The sequence below is a fragment of the Malania oleifera genome, chromosome 5 (genome assembly GCF_029873635.1).
Source record: "Malania oleifera isolate guangnan ecotype guangnan chromosome 5, ASM2987363v1, whole genome shotgun sequence".
NCBI classification, from domain to species: domain Eukaryota; kingdom Viridiplantae; phylum Streptophyta; class Magnoliopsida; order Santalales; family Ximeniaceae; genus Malania; species Malania oleifera.
In genome coordinates, this window is record NC_080421.1 from 64,726,435 (window position 1) to 64,745,233 (window position 18,799).

General features: G+C 37.7%; 2 protein-coding genes across 3 annotated transcripts in view; one reads left to right on the top strand and one right to left on the bottom strand.

Moving 5' to 3' along the window:
• The window catches only part of LOC131155745 (monocopper oxidase-like protein SKU5), a 53,911-nt gene extending 43,658 nt beyond the window's left edge, over positions 1-10,253 (bottom strand). Inside the window, exons 1-5 of one of the 2 annotated variants that reach the window (XM_058109121.1) lie at positions 9,856-10,253; positions 2,890-2,999; positions 2,541-2,811; positions 2,309-2,447; positions 454-817 (exon numbers count right to left, since the gene is read on the bottom strand). In XM_058109121.1, the coding sequence (XP_057965104.1) occupies positions 454-817; positions 2,309-2,447; positions 2,541-2,811; positions 2,890-2,999; positions 9,856-10,110 (1,139 nt within the window). In that variant the 5' untranslated portion in view covers positions 10,111-10,253. The remainder of the gene's footprint in view (positions 1-453; positions 818-2,308; positions 2,448-2,540; positions 2,812-2,889; positions 3,000-9,855) is intronic. The other variant, XM_058109122.1, reaches the window with a different exon arrangement.
• Positions 8,186-8,767, top strand: LOC131155054 (probable ribosome biogenesis protein RLP24). Its single transcript, XM_058107962.1, has one exon. The coding sequence runs from the start codon at positions 8,186-8,188 to the stop codon at positions 8,765-8,767; it is 582 nt and encodes a 193-aa protein (XP_057963945.1).
• Positions 10,254-18,799: the final 8,546 nt, after the last annotated feature.

Sequence of the window (18,799 nt, forward strand, 5' to 3'; positions counted from 1 at the left end):
GAGAAACTCTAATTATAAACACAAGAAACTCAAATTAGAAACAAAAAAGATAGAACAACAAGATTAAAAATATATATATATTTAGCCAATATTACGTACAGATCTTAAAAAAACACCAAACAAGACAGGAAGAAAAATATAAATATATGAAATTCAGAATGGAAACAAACAAGATTAAAGCGAAAATATTAAAACATTTCATGCTTCAATGTAGCACCAATCTATCTTCCCTAATAATGACATTTATAACCTTCAGCATTTGAAAAGACTAATTCATCCCAAATTCTACAATCAACCACCATTCAAATAAAGGTATATCCATCCTTTTGACCACCTAATGTGAACATTTGTTCTGATGAAAGACTTATGTTACATTATAACATGTGGGTAGATCGGATATACTTTCAGGAGGGTCCTGATATTTACCCGGAAAGAAATATACTTAGCTACAACCTTATGGATCGTGCTTGATTCATCGAGAAGTATGTATCGTATTCATTAGGAGGATCTGGAAGCGGACCAAAAGCACGTCCCTGAGAATTTGAGTAGTGCAACATAGCAACTCCTGTAGCTTTTGCCCAAGCAGATGAATTGAAAAACCGAGCACTGGCCACAATATAGTAATCACTGCTAGCATTTTGATCCATGGTAACTAAGAATGAGTATGACTGGCCCACATGAATATCCATGTTTGTATAGTTCTGCTGAACCGTGTATGAACCTTCAGTTTCAACAAGAATTAAGATATGATTTTGGATTCTGAAATTTAAGCTAGTTGAGATGCCGACATTGTGTACCCGGAGACGGTAAGTTTTTCCTGTTTCACATAAAAAATGTCAACTTTCCACAATCAGTAGGGCCCGTTTGGAACTCAAAAAAATATTAGGGAAAGGAAAGAAAAATATGAAGGAATCCACATTTTCATGTTTGGTTATCAAGGAAAGTGAAAAAGAAAATAAAAAACATGCCAAATCTATGAACAAAAATTTGATTTTGCACATCATTAATATTTAGTTTTTCCTAATTTATAATCATATTAAAACAAATTTTCATTTTTGATAGTATTTTATATGGAAGGGAAATACAAGGGAAAACAAGTTTCCTCCTTATTTTCCTTTCCTTTTCCCAAACAAAATCTTTGATCCAAACGGACCCAATGGAAGGAAGATTAAAAGAACTGAGTTTCATGTCAGAAACCATAATGTAAATGCTGCAGGTTACAAAGACCACTGAATTGAAATCTTCAATTTAGTTTTCAGGAAACCAGAGCAAGCATTAGTGCATACTATCTATGAATGCTAAAATATAATGTTAAGGAAATGTTTTTGATGGAATCACAAAATGAGGCTTATAAAGAATCAGTTCAGCAATGAATACCAGCTGGCGTGGACCCAACCCACCAATTTAATCTTTGTTTATTTTACCAGGTTTTAACATATATTTCAAAAACAGAGGATAAGAAAACAAATATAGGAGAGTGATTTTCTCAATTCAACAAACCCTTGAAAGAGTGAAAATTTAAAGTGAGCATATCTAACTTAGTATAATCAAGTATTACCATCTCAGGGAAACGATGTGATGATATTTGTTTTTTTAATAGCCTTTACAAACAGAAGGTGATCACTGGCTTGAGCCATATCATCATAGGAATCATTTCACGGTAGAGGGGAAATGGTTCTCTATGAGCTGACTCATCTTAAAGTCTACAGAAACAACAGCAAAAAGGACTGGTTTGAAGCATCATGTGCTACTTTCACCCAAAAAACAGCACGCATTACGCCCAGGAAAAATCATTTCCTTTTAATGCAACCTCCACTCATGCCTATAAGAAAATAACCTTCAAAAAGTATATTTATTGAGGCATCATTTGGAATAGCACCTTAGGAATTAAAAAGATTCTTTGAAGTTTTTATAATGTTTGAAGATATTTCCATTACCCAAAATAAGGCCTGTAAAATTGGAGCCTTTGCCAGTTTTCTCTGACTGACTCTTCCAAACTATTATCACCATTTGTGAATTGGCTGCCAGTTCACATAATTGTAAAGTCCATGCTACTGAGTTTTTACATGTATATGGAAGAAAAAGTACAATGGAGCCATCCAATTTCTACATACTGGAGCCATTCAATGTCTTTGGGATGACCAGACACTGAAGATTCCAGTATGCCTCTAGAAGAATTTGATTAAATGTAAAATTCCAATTTCTATAAAGAAATCTGATTGTAAACAGAGACACCTAAACATTCTTTACAAAATTTAATGTCTACCTATATAAAATAATTAGATACCATAGGCATGTCCCGTATTACCTTGTTCAACATTTACTGTCAGGTAGGCAATATCATCAGGAACAAGTGCATTGTCATAGCGGTATGGACCTAGTCCATTAATTAGGATTCCATCAGGTACTCCAAGATCACGTCCATTTTCAATATCATTCCTAAGTTCCTGTTGCTCAATCATCAATGATCAATAATCCAGAAAACCAACTAGAATGATTAGTAATCTCAACATGCGGTGACAGAGAAAAAATCCACAGACCTTATGACTTTTCGTGTACCAGTCACTAATGAAAATGGTAATATCTCCATCTGGTGTCCCAAATGGTAATGGAATAACATCTCTGTTGTTTACAGTAATTCCCCCATATCCTCCTGCAGCTCTATGGAAGCCCAGGGAAGGGAAGTAGAAGAAACTCCCTATCTGATCTTTAACTTGAAATATATATGTCCAGTTCCACCCAGGAGGTATGGGACAATTTGTCCCTGAGACACCATCCTGCCAAGAGTTTTTTCTGTGTTGTATACCATTCCTGCATTTAAATAAGTGCCACTGAGATTATTATCATTATTCCTTGTTATTTCTATCACCCTTTATAATACATATATACCATGTGAGGAGCAACGGCTCATCGAGATCATTCTTGACGTTGATAAAAACATTCCAATTTGTAGTGACATTGAGAATTGGTCCTGGAAACTGATTGTTAATTCCAATCACCTGCTATTATGATTTGAAAATTATATCAGCAAACACATGATACAAAATTTACCAATAAATTGACACTTAACTAGAAGATCAAACAGCTAAAATCTAGAATCCTTCTAGTAAACTTCAAAGAATATGCACAAAATGATAAATACTGAAGAATAAAGAGAAAATAACTGCATGATTAATAGTCTTAAAGTAACAATGGTCCTCAAAATGATTTTCTCAAGGTCGGGAGGGTTGAGGCAGGGAACCTTCTCTTCCCAAATTTTCTTATCCTAGTGCTGGAAGTGCTTTCTTGGTAAAAGAACACTTACCTTCCCTCCCCTTTTAGCTTTCCTTTTTATAGGCTCATTCCAAGGGAGTCAAATTCCTAAGTTCATAGGGGAATTGACATTAGGGAAAGGTTACACCTCCATAATGGGTTATAGGCAGATTACACCTCCATAATGGTTGCAATTATTGGTCTAGGGGAGCCCAGGTCTCTCATTGATTAACAATTCAACAGTTATTTCCCCGTTATCAAATTCTAATCAGAAGGAGACCTAGAATTCACCTCGATTTTATGACAAGGGTGATAAACAATCGCTTTTCTAGAAATATTATTGTACCCCATTCCCCTCCATGCTAGCAGTATTCTAACTAATAGGGACAAAGACCTCCTTACCCTCATCCTGGCTATATTATATCCATTCCCACCTACCTCAAATCTGTAGACCCCTTCTAGATGAACTTTAGGAGTCTCTAGAGCAGCCTAATAAAAATCATGCAATTCATCTAAAAGAAGACTCATGACATTTAAAAACACAATCACCCACCTCCTTACCTTCTATATTCCCCCACTTTACGATGGACCTTCCCTTAGATTCTCCTTGCAGGAGCCTATAATTTTAGACTTACCCAAACCCTTATCCAAGATCATGACCCCTAGCATGCAGCTACTTGGCAACATTATTTTCCTCACCAAAGAACTTTGATTACAAAACATATGAGACAACATGCCAAGCGACAGTGTCCCTTCTAAGAAAAAATGTCACAAAACAAACATAGATCCCAAAATATTGGCAACTGGTGCAAAAGAATTTATTTAGACCCTGCTACCTTCTCTTGAAGAGAAACTTGCTCACCATTATTGGAATCATTTCAAACTTCACCATGCCGGCACCCATCTCTTGATCTCTATAGGAGCACTCCTAAACATGTTGATTATCTCCACCATCTTTTTGAAAGGATCATCAATTTTGCATAATTGAATTACTGGTTGATTAGCCGAGTTTTCCACTTACAATACCTAAATATGCTTCCTTTGTTTTATCGAAAATCTCTCTGCTCTTGGCAACTGTTGATGTTCGTTCAACTTGAACAGGCGCAGCAGAAGCATACAATCAAACACGAAACAATCAACAACCACTAATGCAATTACTCAATGATGAAACATACTCAAGAAGCAATCAAACAAGAATAAGAAGAATCAAAAACACAACTAGAACGCACAAGATTTATGTGGATTGGCAATAGCCTACGTCCACGGGAGCAGCAACCACAGTTTTACTATGATCAATGTCAAAGCTACAACCTTTGAAGCTTACTTGAAGCTTAACTTTATCTAAGGTTACATAATGATGCTTGTCTATATAACCATCTAATGCCTATAGAAGAGTTCTAGTAAAACTAAACTACATCTGTAGTTATCCCCCAGAGGAAAATCCTCTAGATAAGCTCAATCCACAAGCCCCCGATTTGGATATAAGCCACATCCCCAACAATCTCCACCTTGATGAATATTCACCACCTTGGAAATCTAAAACTAAAAGCATAACTGCTGCTCCACTTGGGCTTGTAGATCGGGACCCACCTCCCCTCTATCACTTGGCGATGTAAACCAAATCCAAGCCACACTTAAACTTGGCCATGGTAACAGGAACTTCTCCTAACTGAACACCCAACTCCTTGAACGATCCTCCAAACCACAATGCTAACTTAGCAGCCTCAGCCTCTGCTAAGACTCTAATCCAGTTGTAACCAACGCACCCTGAGATTGTACCCCAGACTTCCAACCATTAGACTGTACCCCGAACTTCCAACCATTAGGCCTTCCCATAACGTACCCTGTTGCAAGCCTCCTGTCATCCAAGCACCCTATGTAGTCTCTATCTGCAAATCTCACAACTAACGGAACCCTCTGTTGCCCGCCAAAGTACCCAACTGCACTGGCGTAGGAACCCTTTGACACGACCCACACATCACCATCCGTCCTCGAGTATTAAGCGTAGACTGTTTACTTAGATTCGCCAACAGTGTACCGGTGACAGGTTTAGCATGTGACAGGTTTAACATCAACCATGCTAAACCTCACCAACACCTGATCCCCAAACCACCCTAAGATAACTACAATCTCATTGTAGTTTTGTCCATACAGCCACCCTGAGATAATACCAATCTCCCCACAGCTACAAAGTCACCCTAAGATAATCTCAATCTCCCAGAAACTTTAACCTTGTGAATCTCCAACCCAAGAACACTCTTGGCAACATTCAACACCTTCATGTCAACTTCCATTCTCAATAGAGTCCTTGATTGATTTACCTCAATCGGAACCTTTCCAGCAATCGACATGTCACCCACATAAAACAACAAAATACTTGCCCACTCACAACCTATCTCCCTCTCCCCCTTTGGGAGCTCCACCAACCCCCTTATCTAATTCTTATACAGTACCTCCATCTCCTCCACCATGGAACCTATCCACCTACCCTTCTCTTGGACGTGCATTGCCTCCTGAAAGGTAGTAGGATCCTCGTTGGTAGTAATGATTGCATAAGACATCAAATCACACCTGGGCGATGGCCTCATAGTGCCTCTGAGCCCATTGTGATTCTATTGGTCTCCCGAGTTTGAACTCTCTATATTTCTACCCTGAGTCTGAAACTCTACCTGCATCACAATCTCCTTTCTGTTCCAGTTTATCCTATGATACTGCAAGTCTCATGAGTTAAGACTCCTTGCACTCCTACTCTGAGTCTCCAACTCCACCTGCACAACATGCTCATTGCTACTACTGCAACTTTCTAGCACCCGTTTCTCTTCATATACCTAAGTACGTTGTCCCACAGTTTTAACACCTAAAACTATGTCTCCACCAATCGTCACCTTGTCTATCATTGGATCACCCAACTTGAACCCATCTTTCTTATATACCAGAAAGATGCACTGTCCGGACATAACACCAAGCCTAGATCTCACCTCACTAGAAATGTGCATAGCTGGGCCTCCAAAGTCTACCGCATAACCAATCCAAGCCTCTCCTGCAACTCTCCCATCTAGGGATACCTTTGGCGATCGATTAACCAAGAAACATGTCATACTCACTGACTTCACCAAGAAGTCCCTTGCAAGCCCTGCATACACCATGTCATGCTTAAAAAATTCCTTGAACATCAAAGTACTAAGCAACAATATCTGACCTAAGGAACTCTCTCCTAGTCTGGTACTCCACCTCAGCCATAAGTTACACCTGGCAAACAACTCCAACTCATGCCGCATGAGGTACCCCCAGACCTTTCGTGATAATCTCACGAAATACCCATGTCCAACCCGTGATGCTGCTCTCACCGGTCCCCAAACATCTGCACCAATGTAGTTAAAAATAACCACTGTTTTGTGTGTGGTTACGTTACACAAAACAGTATTTCCAGACTGATAACTCTCAATTGTAGCTCCACCTATAACTATGTTACCCTACAGTGCATCGAGATTCCTTGCTATCCTTTGTCCCTTCATCACCATCAATACGCCGTCACACACCATCATTGTCCCGCCTTTGGACTTGTAACTATACTCGTCACAATCCAAAACACCTAATGATATCATGTTCTTCCATAGATCGGGTACATGTCTTACCCCACATAACGTCCTTACCACACCATCGTACATCTTGATCCTAATATCCTCCATTCTGATAACTTTGCAAACCGCACCGTTTCCCATCAGAACAAAATTAGGACTCACCAATCTGCAAGTAGTGAACCAGGCTTTGTTGGGCATCATATGAAAAGAACATCCCGAGTCTAAGATCCAAGAACCCATGAGACGTTCTGAACCTAATGAAACAGTAAGCATCTCACCATCACTGCTCCCTGAGTCCCCTTCTTCAACTACATTCACGAATTTTGACGAACCCTCTTGAGCTTTTGCCTTTCCCTTCTCCTACTTCGAACATTCCTGTTTTATGTGGCCTAGTTTCCTGCACTTAAAACAACGAACATCCTTCTTCCTCTTAGATTGAGTTTTATTACCACCAGATCCATTCCAAGACTTGCCTCTCCCACGATCCTAATTACCCTTCACCACAAGCCCTTCACCATGTGAACCCTTATCATTGGCATTCTTCCTTTAATGGAACCCTAGCAATTCACTTGCGATGTCCTCCAACTCTAAGGTTTCTTTCTCCCAAGTCAGTTTCATAACCAGATTCTCGTACGTAGGCGATGTAGGTATGGAATTCAGCAACATCAACGCCTTGTCCTCCTCATCGAACTTCACATCAACTCGCCCCAAATCGCTAATGATCTGATTAAATGTGTTGATGTGCTAAGTCAAGCTCGAACCCTCCATCATCTTAAGCCAATAAAGCTTTTGCTTAAGGTACAGCTTATTCGAAATTGACTTTGATATGTATTGGCGCTTTAGTTTCAGCCAAACTGCCGCTAGCGAGTTTTCATCAATGATGTGATACAACACGTCATCGGCCAGACATAACTTAATTGTGAAAACCGCCTTAGCTTCAAGCTCCTTCCAACTTGTGTCGTTCATGTCGTCCAGCTTCTTTCCGTATAATGTCTTCACCATCCTTTGCTGCACTAGCAAGTCCTTCACCCTTTATTGTCAAAACCCGAAATTACCAATTCCATCGAACTTGTTCACATCGAACTTAATCGAAGAGACCTTAGCCATTGTAGAACCAATAGCTCTAATACCACTTGTTGATTCTAGTTCCCTATTCAAGTTGAATTCTAGTTCTCTCTCTGTACTGCCTCAAAATCGACAATGCTTTCCCATTCTAAGGCAAAAACATTTTGGGAGATGCCGCTGCAATAGGTGATTGCTTCTCGTTGGCCTCAACAATCGGATGTTGTTCCATTTGGGTCCAATCCCCCCCTTACGTGTAGGGCCTCTTTCTATTCTAACCTTGCGGTACAATGAGATTGGAAAAATGTTGGTTCTGCTCATCAACTATATGCCCTGGACATGGTATTCAGTTTGTTCCTAACGATGCTAAGATTTTCCGGTTTTGTAGATCCAAATGCCACAAGAACTTTAAGATGAAGAGAAACCCTCGCAAAGTAAAATGGACCAAGGCCTACAGGCGGTTGCACGAAAAGAACATGAAACAAGATTCAACTTTCGAATTTGAAAGGAAGAGGAATAGGCCAGAGAGAGATGACAAAAATGTTGCAAAGAACACCCTGAAGGCCATGAAGAAGATTGTTAAAGTCAAAGCAGATAGGGAGGCCGGGCACATCAAATTGAGGATGAAAGGAAAGATGGCCAAGGAGCGTAGGGAGGCAATGAAGGAGTTGGAGCAGAGTATCCACATGGTAAAAGCTCCTCCTGTACTCCAACAAGATCAATCTCTCACTTTACTGAAGATCAAAGTCAAGGTTTCCCAGCAGCAATCGCAGGGTATTCGTACAATGGAAGAGTTAGTTTTCTCCACAGCAGAGCCGTTGAGTCACCATTTTCTATTTTTTCAAAACAAATGTTTTCAGTATTTGTTGTAGTGTCATCTCCATGGACAATAGCTTCCATCTGTGTTTCCTTTTTGTATGCCTTGTGACACCAATGATTCTGCTTGGGTTGTGTGGACGCATTGAGAATTGGTGCTAAAAAAAAAAAGATTGAATTCTAGTTCAAGATCAACTAGAATTCTAATTTCCGTTCAACTTGAACACATGCAGCAGAAGCACACAATCAATCACGAACGAACCAACAACCATTAATGCAATCACTCAATGATAAAATATACTCAAGAAACAATCAAACAATAATAAGAAGAATCAAAAACACAACTAGAACGCACAAGATTTACGCGGTTCAGCAATAGCCTACGTCCACGATAGCAGCAACCTCGGTTTCACTATGATCAATGTCAAAGCTACAATCTTTGAAGCTTACTTGAAACTTAATTTTATCTAAGGTTACATAATGAAGTTTATATAACCATATAATGCCTATAGAAGAGTTCTAGTAAAACTAAACTACATCTATAGTTATCCCCCGGAGGAAAATCCTCCAGATAAGCCCAATCTACAAGCCCCCAATTTGAATATGAGCCACATCCCTGACAGTAACCTTCGTCTATTCTTTCCTTCCATTTTCCTTAGTCAAAAACAAGAGAGGAGAGTCTCTTTTCTTTCCTATCCTTCTCTGGCACTAGCTAGAATTAAATCTAAAACAGTACTCATATTTAAATATATAAGAAAAATAATTTTAGTTTAAGATTACATGTCAAACTGAGGTTTTGACAACCACACAAAATGATCCAAGTGCAACAAGCCTTGCTATTTAGCTAAATTTATGAATATGGAGGGAGAGATTCGACTAGATGTTGCACACAGGATTAGATTGGAACCAATGAAGTGAAGGGTTCCTCTGAAATTTAATGTAATCAACACATGACAGTAAAATTTTAATAAATCCCCCTAACGAAACTACACAATACCTCTATAGTCACCTAGTTCAGATGAAGTCTTGATCAAACTTCTGCAGTGTCTGTCTCACCATGAGCATGCCCCCGCGCTCACACATAATATACTATTATAAAATCAAGTAGCAAGTAGATATGGAGAGAATAGGAGAAAAAAACGACCTGTTGACTGATGCCCAGTGGTGAGGCAGTGATGTACGAGACCCTCCAGTCATAGAAAACGAAAGGGTCAGCAGCAAAAGCACCAATTGGCGAGTAGAGAAGAAAGAAGCAGAAAAAATGGCGAAGGCAAAAGTGTAGAAAGCTGGAGCACATTGGATCCCTCCCTGCAAATTGTTGCAATTTTTCTTCACTCTTACGGCTACTCTTTCTCTGAGTTTCACGGCGACAGTGCTTGTGTGGAAATTCCCGCTTCATGAGTGTCGGTGACCACCACGCGGATCATGGGAAGAAGACGAGCATGGAGTTGTACAGTGGAGGCTTGTGCTGACAGCTTGGTCCCAATGGTCCTCTGAGCTAGACCCCATTTGCATTTGTGAATATTCGGAGCCACCCCAGCTATTGTTAATTGACTGATAGATTTCAAAAAAGGAAACCGCATCATCTGCATGTTAAGAGAACAACAAAATTATGGTAATAATAATAATTAATTATACTTTAAATTTTTATTCTAAATTCATATTAATCTTATCTATTAAAAACATTTGAAAGTATAGCACGTACAATGTAATTGAGTTAGATATTAATCATAGATGCATAGTTAATAAGAGAAGTTAATTTAATCATATTTGTATCAAAATAATAATTTTAATTAAAGTGTTCTAACTAATATGCATATATAATGATACATAAATTTATCAATTAGAAGGATAATTTGTTTCAACGCCTAATATTTGAAGCATAAAAATTTATTTGCTTGTAACATTTCCTTTCTTCTACTTAATAATATCAATGTTGTTGTTGTCCAAAATTGGCTAGTTAATAGACTAATCTCTTACTGTGACCACCTGCAAGTAATAAAACAAGAAAGATTTTGAGGACTCATGGTTTACTTTGGGAGATTGCTCTTATGCCTAAGTCAAAGAGTGTGGAAGGATAATGTTATAAATGGTGTATTCCCAAAAGGGGGTGATTTAGAATTTTAAACTTTTTCTCTTAGGTAAATCTATTCAATGGCGATATATACACAACTTAGGGTTTGTCTGTGCAAATTCCTAATGCGTTGATAAAAGTGATGTGGAAATTAAATCAAACGCATCATTCACACAATAACATATACATGCAATAAATATAAAATGCGGAAATGTAAATGAACACAAGATATGTTATCAGGGTTCGGCCAAATGTGCCTACGTCCTCGCCTCTAGCTCGCAAACCCGAGAATTTCACTAATAGCTCACTTAAGGGTGGAGCAGCACCGTTTACAACCAGGTCAAATTAACACAGGACTGCCCTCAACCTTAATCAGGTCAATTAGCGGGACTGACCTCAACCTATACGCCTTAACAAGAAGACGCACCTAACTTTCCTAACCGAGTCTAAGCCAATCTGGGACTATTCCAGGGTTAGTCTCCCTCTTCAGGCCCGTGCCTGAAAATACAACAGATGTGTATTATAATCAAACGGTCCAGTGATTGTGCTTTCGTGTAAAGAAGATATGTATCCAAATGCGCGTAATAACATACACCACAATATGATTCAATATGTAAACTTAATGTGGTCTAGATGGTTCAACTCTCAAAAGTATTTTCTAGTAGTGTAATGCATACGTGACGTGAGAGTGTCAAACAAGCAATCTTTGTATCACAATATATTCAGCCAATAAGTTCACACAAAGATGTCAAGTCTCAAATATTTCAATCAGTAAGATGTCTCAAGCATGTGAGTATCAAATGAAGTATATGCTTGGTTTGCAAAAGATGTATAATATTTGTATTCAACAAATAATATATGAGTGAAAGAATATTGCAACAAAGACCACTATCTCATAAACAAATATCTCTTCAAATATATTTATCAATATAAACCACACTAGATATTTGAAAATGATTTTGAAAAGATTTTGCAAACAAAATACTATACGATCTTCTTAGAATATTGTAATGAAGGTGCAAGCTTAGAAAATCTAACAAAGTCTTCTTAGGATAGACTTATCAAACAAAGTCCCCTAAGAATCCTTGGGTTTTGCTCTTAAATAAAACAAGGAGAGCAAACCCTTGCAATCAGACACTTAATCCACTTACAAATGATTTAGACACTAATAGAGGGTAAGTTTGAGTGAATGAGGCTAAAAAATGAGTAGTATAGGCTTTTGGGTTTTCAGAGAATTCTCCCCTAATCAAAGTGGCTAATCAAGCTTCTTTTTCACAAACGATCTCATATATATAGGCATTGGAGAAAACATGACCGTTGGGGACCTATTGGGTATTATTAGGAAATTTTAATGATATTTTTAGTATTTTAACCCTATTTAAAAATATTTTATTGCAGTAAAAATTAGGGCAACCCGAGAGGTCCACTCGACTAGAAATGTTTCGGTCAACCAAGTCTCATATGGTTCGGTTGACCAGGGAAATTTTGAACTGAGGGCTCGGTCGACTAGGAGAAGGCAATTTCTCAATTTTCTAAGGTTCGATCGATCAGACCACTTTGAACTGGCTAGTTTGGTCGATCAAACCGTTGGGAATTTTCCCGAGGACCCTCGGTCGATTGGGTAGTTGGAGTACAAAACTGGTTCGGTCAACCAGATGGTCAAAATGTTGACTAAAGAGGGTTTCGGTCCACCAGGACTTTTTGAACTACCTGGTCCGATCAACTAGGGCCTTAGTCAACTGTTGACCCAGGCCTAGTTCGGTCGACCAAGGCAGAATGAATTGTCTGGTTCGGTCAACCGAAAGTGCACCAAGTGTGCATTTCGGTCTCGTTTTAAGACATACAAACCCTATTTAAGTGCCTAACAAACATATGTGCAAATGTATGTGTCCTAAGGTCACTTGGGGTCCAATTTGAAGACACCAAAAAAGTTCGGTGTCGGTTGACCAAAGGGAAAACCCTAAAGTCATTCTATGGTCACTTTTCATTTACGGTTTGTTTGAGCTTACGTAATAAATCATACATGTAATGTGTGTGAGTTTATTACAAACTGGAGCCCTACTTACTATTACAGACCAATTTTCACAAATGAATTATATTACAATTAAGATCGATAATCGGTCTTTAAGCTTTAGTTGCTTTATGCCCATCTTGATCTTAACAATCTTAGTTCCTGTACAAAACCTCAAACACCCATTAGATACAAAGAGTATTTGTTATAATCAAAACTGGGCGTGACCTATAAGGTCAACATATAAGATTATAATAGTAAGAAAGAATAGATGAGAATGAGATGCTTACCTGCTCTCGGAGTACCCCTTTACAATAGTGGAGGTCCTACATCTATTAAATTCGGTATTTATTATCAATTATTCGAATGAGGGAGATTTTGATCTAATTTAAAGGTATTTATAATGGGGAATAATGGTAGTTCCTTGACTTTAATCTTTGATTGATATATACTTTATTAATTTTGGCTATATCTATCAATGTAATATTTTATTCTCAATATAACAAAGGTGAGTTTTTTTTTTAAGAAAAAAAGGCAGGGACCATCCAATGTTTGATAAATTTTCTAATCTCATTTATTTAAAGGGGGTTGTGCCTGACTTTCCTACTCTCTCTCTCTCTCTCTCTCTCTCTCTCTCTCTCTCTCTCTCAGGTTATGATCTTCTTCTTCTTCTTCCTCCTCCTCTCTTCTCCTTCTTCCTTCTCTTTTCTCTTTTAAATCTGCCTCTAACCTCTATTCTATTCTGTTCTTTCCCTTATATGTTATTCTTTTTCTGTTCTACCTCCTTACTGTTGCTGCTACTTCTCTTCTTCTTCTTCGAATCTTCTTATCTTCTTCTTTTTCTCCTCCTTCTTCTTTTTCTAAGTCACTAAGTTCTATCAATATATATGAATTCTAATATTTTTCCTTCATCAGGAACTTCCTTTCTTTCCTTTCTTTTCTCCCAAAGGCCCAAACAAATTGAAGAATTTGTGTTTCTTCAGCCTTAAATCATCAAAAACCAAAGATTTTATTAGTTAAGAAATCTTATTTCTTCAATATTCTTGGATTTTAAATCTTGAACTTAGATTGAAGAATTCTAGTTGTAGACACCCAATTTTAACTGGGCCCCTTAATATTAAACGTTTCATTTACAAAATACGTAAATACATAAAATACAGGGGAATACATGGAAATACATCAGAGTATACAGGGAAATACAGAAATACACAAAATACAGGGGGGGAAATAAAAAAGTTTTGCAGAAGCTGTAGAGAATATCCTAAGCATCTCTGTGGATACCTGCATCCAAAATCATAAGGAAATCAGGCAATAAAAGGAAGAAAATTTGAATGATTTTATGATCTGCGAGATTGATGAATTAATTGAAAAAAAAATTGGAAAGATTGATGAATTGATCTACTTTAATTGAAAAATCTGCAAGATTAACGAATTAATTGTTTCCTATGATAACTGAGGCCCCAACCCTATAAATAGGGGGGAGCCTTCGTAAAAAGGGGATAGACAATAGAGGAGATAAATTTGGTGTGTGAAAAATTCAATGTTAGAGTTAGAGTGGGAGTATTCGAAATGCATTCACATAACAAACATAATGTTTGAATTATAGTGAGAAATTTAGTGTGAGTGTAACAGTGAGAGATTCACAATGTGGGGAGCATTCTAATAGTAAGGATTTTTATACAAGAAGTTCACCTATTGTTAGTAGTGCAGTATAATTCACAACTGAGATTGGCATAGGCATTTAGAGAAAGAAAGAAGAAGCATTTCAGAGAGACACCCAAGGTAGACAATTCATAGAGCATTAGAATAGCATACAATCAAAAAAGGAGGCTCAAAGATTGGTGGAGTTTGAAGACTTGAGGTACGTATCAATTTTAATTTCATTTTCTATAATTTATTTTATGAAAAAAAAATGCATTGAAAAAGAATCAGGATTCTGATCCAATTTGTGGATCCAATCCATTGAGTTTGACTTAGAAAACCCTATCCTTTTACCTAGGTTGATTTGTTTGACTTAAAGACCCGTAGACCCGAGATATGGGTTCATTAGTACATGAGCCCCAAATTTAAAGGCCCAATTTTTAACCTAAGGATCAATTATGAGCTAAGCCTACACATTCAAAACATAGTGGGATAAGCCCAAACAGAGCCCAACATTAGGTGGAGACCCAAGCCCAATTCCTAGGCCCTAATATTAGGTTGAGTCCAAACTCACTCAAGGCCCAAAATCAGTTTACTTGAATTGAATCCTACAGTCCAAACCAAGCCCGCACATCCAATCCTAAGCCTCACATAGCCCCTAAGTCAAAACAGAGTCCACTCAGTGAGTTGACTCACCTAAACTCGATGGGTTGATCTGAGTTATGCTTGAATACATCTCAAATATCCAGATCCCAAATAAAAAAAGAAACTTGAGAGGAAGAAAGGACTTATCTGGGATCTGCAAGCTTGATATGAGTTTCCAAATGATTGAAATCAACCTGCAAAACAAAAAATGTAACAAGATGGATTAGAAAGTCAAGAAGACATAGGAAAAAAAAAATGAAAAGAGAGGAAGAAGAATAGATCCGAAAGGGGAAGAAGGAAAAGAAGAGAAGAAGAGAGGAAAAAGAACAGATTCGAGAGAGGAAGAAGGAAAATAAGAGAAGAAGAAGAAGAAGAAGAAGAAGAAGAAAAAGAAATCGATAAGCACAACAAAGAGATAAGAGAGAGAGAGAGAGAGAGAGAGGGAAAAAAATGAGGGAATAGAAAAAATGGGGTTTTTATACTAAAGGGGTAGTGGGTCACGTGTCACCATCACATGGTGACACGTGGCACTCTCTGGGTCAAGTGTTTCAGGGGCAACGTCGCTAAATCTTGTCCGTTTGATCTATGTTTTCTCTAGACGATCAGATGTTTGCCACGTTAGCAATCCATGTCTTGTGATATGGGTCAACCGGGTGTTGACACGTGTCAGGGCAACGTTACGTTGATGTCACCCTATTTAAGAAAACTAAAAAAGAAAAAGGAAAGGAAGTAAAAAAGGAAAAAAAAGAAAAAAAAGACGCCACGTGTCACCACCATGGGTGGACACGTGGCACCCATTGGGTTTGACCCAGTTCAATTTAATTGAACCAGTTGACCTAGTTCAGAATTGAATCGTTTTTATTATTCTTATTTTTAGTTATTTGCTTTATTTATTTATTATTTAATTTAATATTTTAAATATTTTTAAATTTTAAAGAATAGAGAAAAATAGCATAAAATCACGAAAAAATCAGGAAAAATATTGAAAAAAAAAATTTTAAGTTAAGAAAAATGTTTTGAGATATTTTGACTTGGAGAAAAAATGGAAAAAAAAAAACCAAAAAATGAGTACAAAATATTTAAAAATCCTAGAAAATTCAAAGATTTTGAAATATCTAGGAATGTTTTCAAAGATATTTTTTGATGATTTTATTTGTTTTTGTGTGGGTGCATTCCTATGATTTAAAAAATGCTAATGAGGTATTTTACATCTCACCTGTATTAGCTCTTAGGGGGCTTTATCTAACAAGACCCCCTCATTTGGAGGTCTTATTAGACATTCTTAAATCGCAACAAGATTTTTAATTTACTTTTAATTTTGTTTCATTTATTTATTTATTTTTAAAGAGTTAATTAAAGGTTATTAAATTTAATTTGGGGATATTCCATAATTAATTGCGTACCGTTAATCGAACAGGTCTATAAGGGGTGCAAATACCTTCCCCTCGAATAACTGTACTCCTGATCCCAACTCCAGTATAAATAGACCGAGACTATTAGTTCCTTGGCCTATGTTTAGTCTAGTGATTAATCAAATGAGTAGTAGTTAGGTGTTATAAATGCACCTAGGTAAAAGATAGGTTAATGGTGACTCGAAATCAAAATTTTCAACATCATATATGTTTTCCCTTTTAGTCTAGTGATTAATCAAATGAGTAGTGGTTAGGTGTTCTAAATGCACCTAGGTAAAAGATAGGTTAGTGGTGACTCCAAATCAAAATTTTCAACATCATATATGTTTTCCCTCGCCTCCCCGGGGCCCTCTGCCCTGGGATGTCACGACAGCTTAGCGACTCCACTGGGGACATTTGAGAGTCAGGTCATTAATTAATTAGGCATTGTCCCAAATTTGAATTTAATAAATATTTTAATTACTCCATGATATTTTGTGAATATTTTTTGTATAATTGTGAATATTTGATTATATATATGTGGATTAGCTTGTGTAAATATGGGTGATATGTGGGGGTTAAAGGGATAGACTTTTAAAATTTATGTGAGCACACACATTTTCACGAGCCTTCTACACGGGTTTTACCCTTTAGGAATAGAAGGGAGCATAGTACCGTTAGCTCTTATGAGACAAGGTCTTTGGGACACATGAACCACTCCGCTCAGTGTGTACTTGGTCTAAGCCCATTGGGTGAGGATAAAGGATATGTTAGGAACCTTTTTCCACTAAGGGATAAAGTTTAAACCACACTCATCTATAGTTTTCCCTCCCTTAGGATAGAGCCTTGGTAAAAACTTGTAAGTGATAAACCCATTTAGGGTTGGGACATGAGCCTTGTCTTTCTCCACATGATTTAGTCAGTCTTTTGTATATATATTTTTAGTTCCTTGGTGTTGTTTCTTGCATTTGCATTCATTTTAGACGTGCATATTACTTGGTCAAGATTCTGGAAATCCCAAATCACCTTATAGACAACCTAGTAGTGGTATTTGGTGAAGAAGAAATAGAGGTTTTAGCTGTAATTCAAAATCTGATAGAATCATCAAAAAGTTAATTGAATTGAAAGAAAGAAGTGATTGAGGAAGGAATTGAATGCTCAGCAGATAAGGTCAACTTTAAGAAGTCATCAGAGAAAAATAAACGTGCAGGCAAGTTCTTGAATTGAAAGGGTTGTGTATCAATGGTTGGTTTGATTTGGGAGTTTTCATTAGCTAATGAGGTTTTTCCAAGAATTCTCACAAAGTAGTTATTTTAGGTTGCATTGAATTCATGCATTTCATGCATAGTCATGGATGCATAGTTTGAGCCCATGGGTCCTTGCTCATGTTCTAGTTTCCTGCAAAAATAGTGTACCAGGGTGGTAGAACTAAAGTCTAGGGTTCCGACATTTAGTCCATCATGCATCCCTACAACACCAGAATAAAGACCAAAAGCATGAGTGAACACTTAGAAGGTCATATGATGGTCCTAGAACAATGCTATAAAGAGATGAGTAATGATGTTAAAGAGATCAAAGAACAAATGAATAAGTTGATGGTCACAAAAAATAAAGGGAAGGCCGCATAGGTTTCGAAACCTAAGATAGAACCGGAACCTCTATACCCACTAGGGTTCACTCTAGTTCATAGGCAACCCTCAACCCAGTTCGCTAATAAATCAAATGGCCCGGGTCCAAGTGCACAATCGTTTATGCCCACCATGCCGGCTTCGGGATTCCCAGCTGCAAGCACACCCCTAGTTGTGTTCTCGGATTCAGGAATAGCTAAGGACCCTACTCTCAAATCAGAAACTTAGTGGAAGTATGAGGTACTAGAGGAGTGCCTATGGGCAATAAAGAGGACCAATTTGTTCAGATCAGTCGACGCTTTTGACTTATGCCTGGTCCCAAGGGTGACACTACCACAAAAATTTAAAGTCATAGAGTTTAAAAAATTTGATGTGTCCAAATGTCCATTGACTCACCTCTGAATGTATAGTCAAAAGATGGCAACGTATTTAGATGAAGACAAGTTGTTGATCCACTATTTCAAGGTTAGCTTGAATGGAGCAGTAGTGAGATGGTATATCCACCTTGACCGAGCCAATATCCGCATATGGAAAGATTTGGCTATTACATTTATAGCTCAGTATCCTCATGTGATTGAAATGGCATCCGACCGGATGACTTTATAGAATATGGAGAAAAAGATCAGTGAAACTTTCAAAGAATAGACTTACCGGTGGAGGGAAGCTACAGCCCAAGTGCATCCTTCGGTGGAAAATAG

Bases quoted from the DNA above. Each gene is read 5' to 3' on its own strand.
- LOC131155054 (XM_058107962.1), top strand. From the start codon at position 8,186: ATGAGATTGGAAAAATGTTGGTTCTGCTCATCAACTATATGCCCTGGA.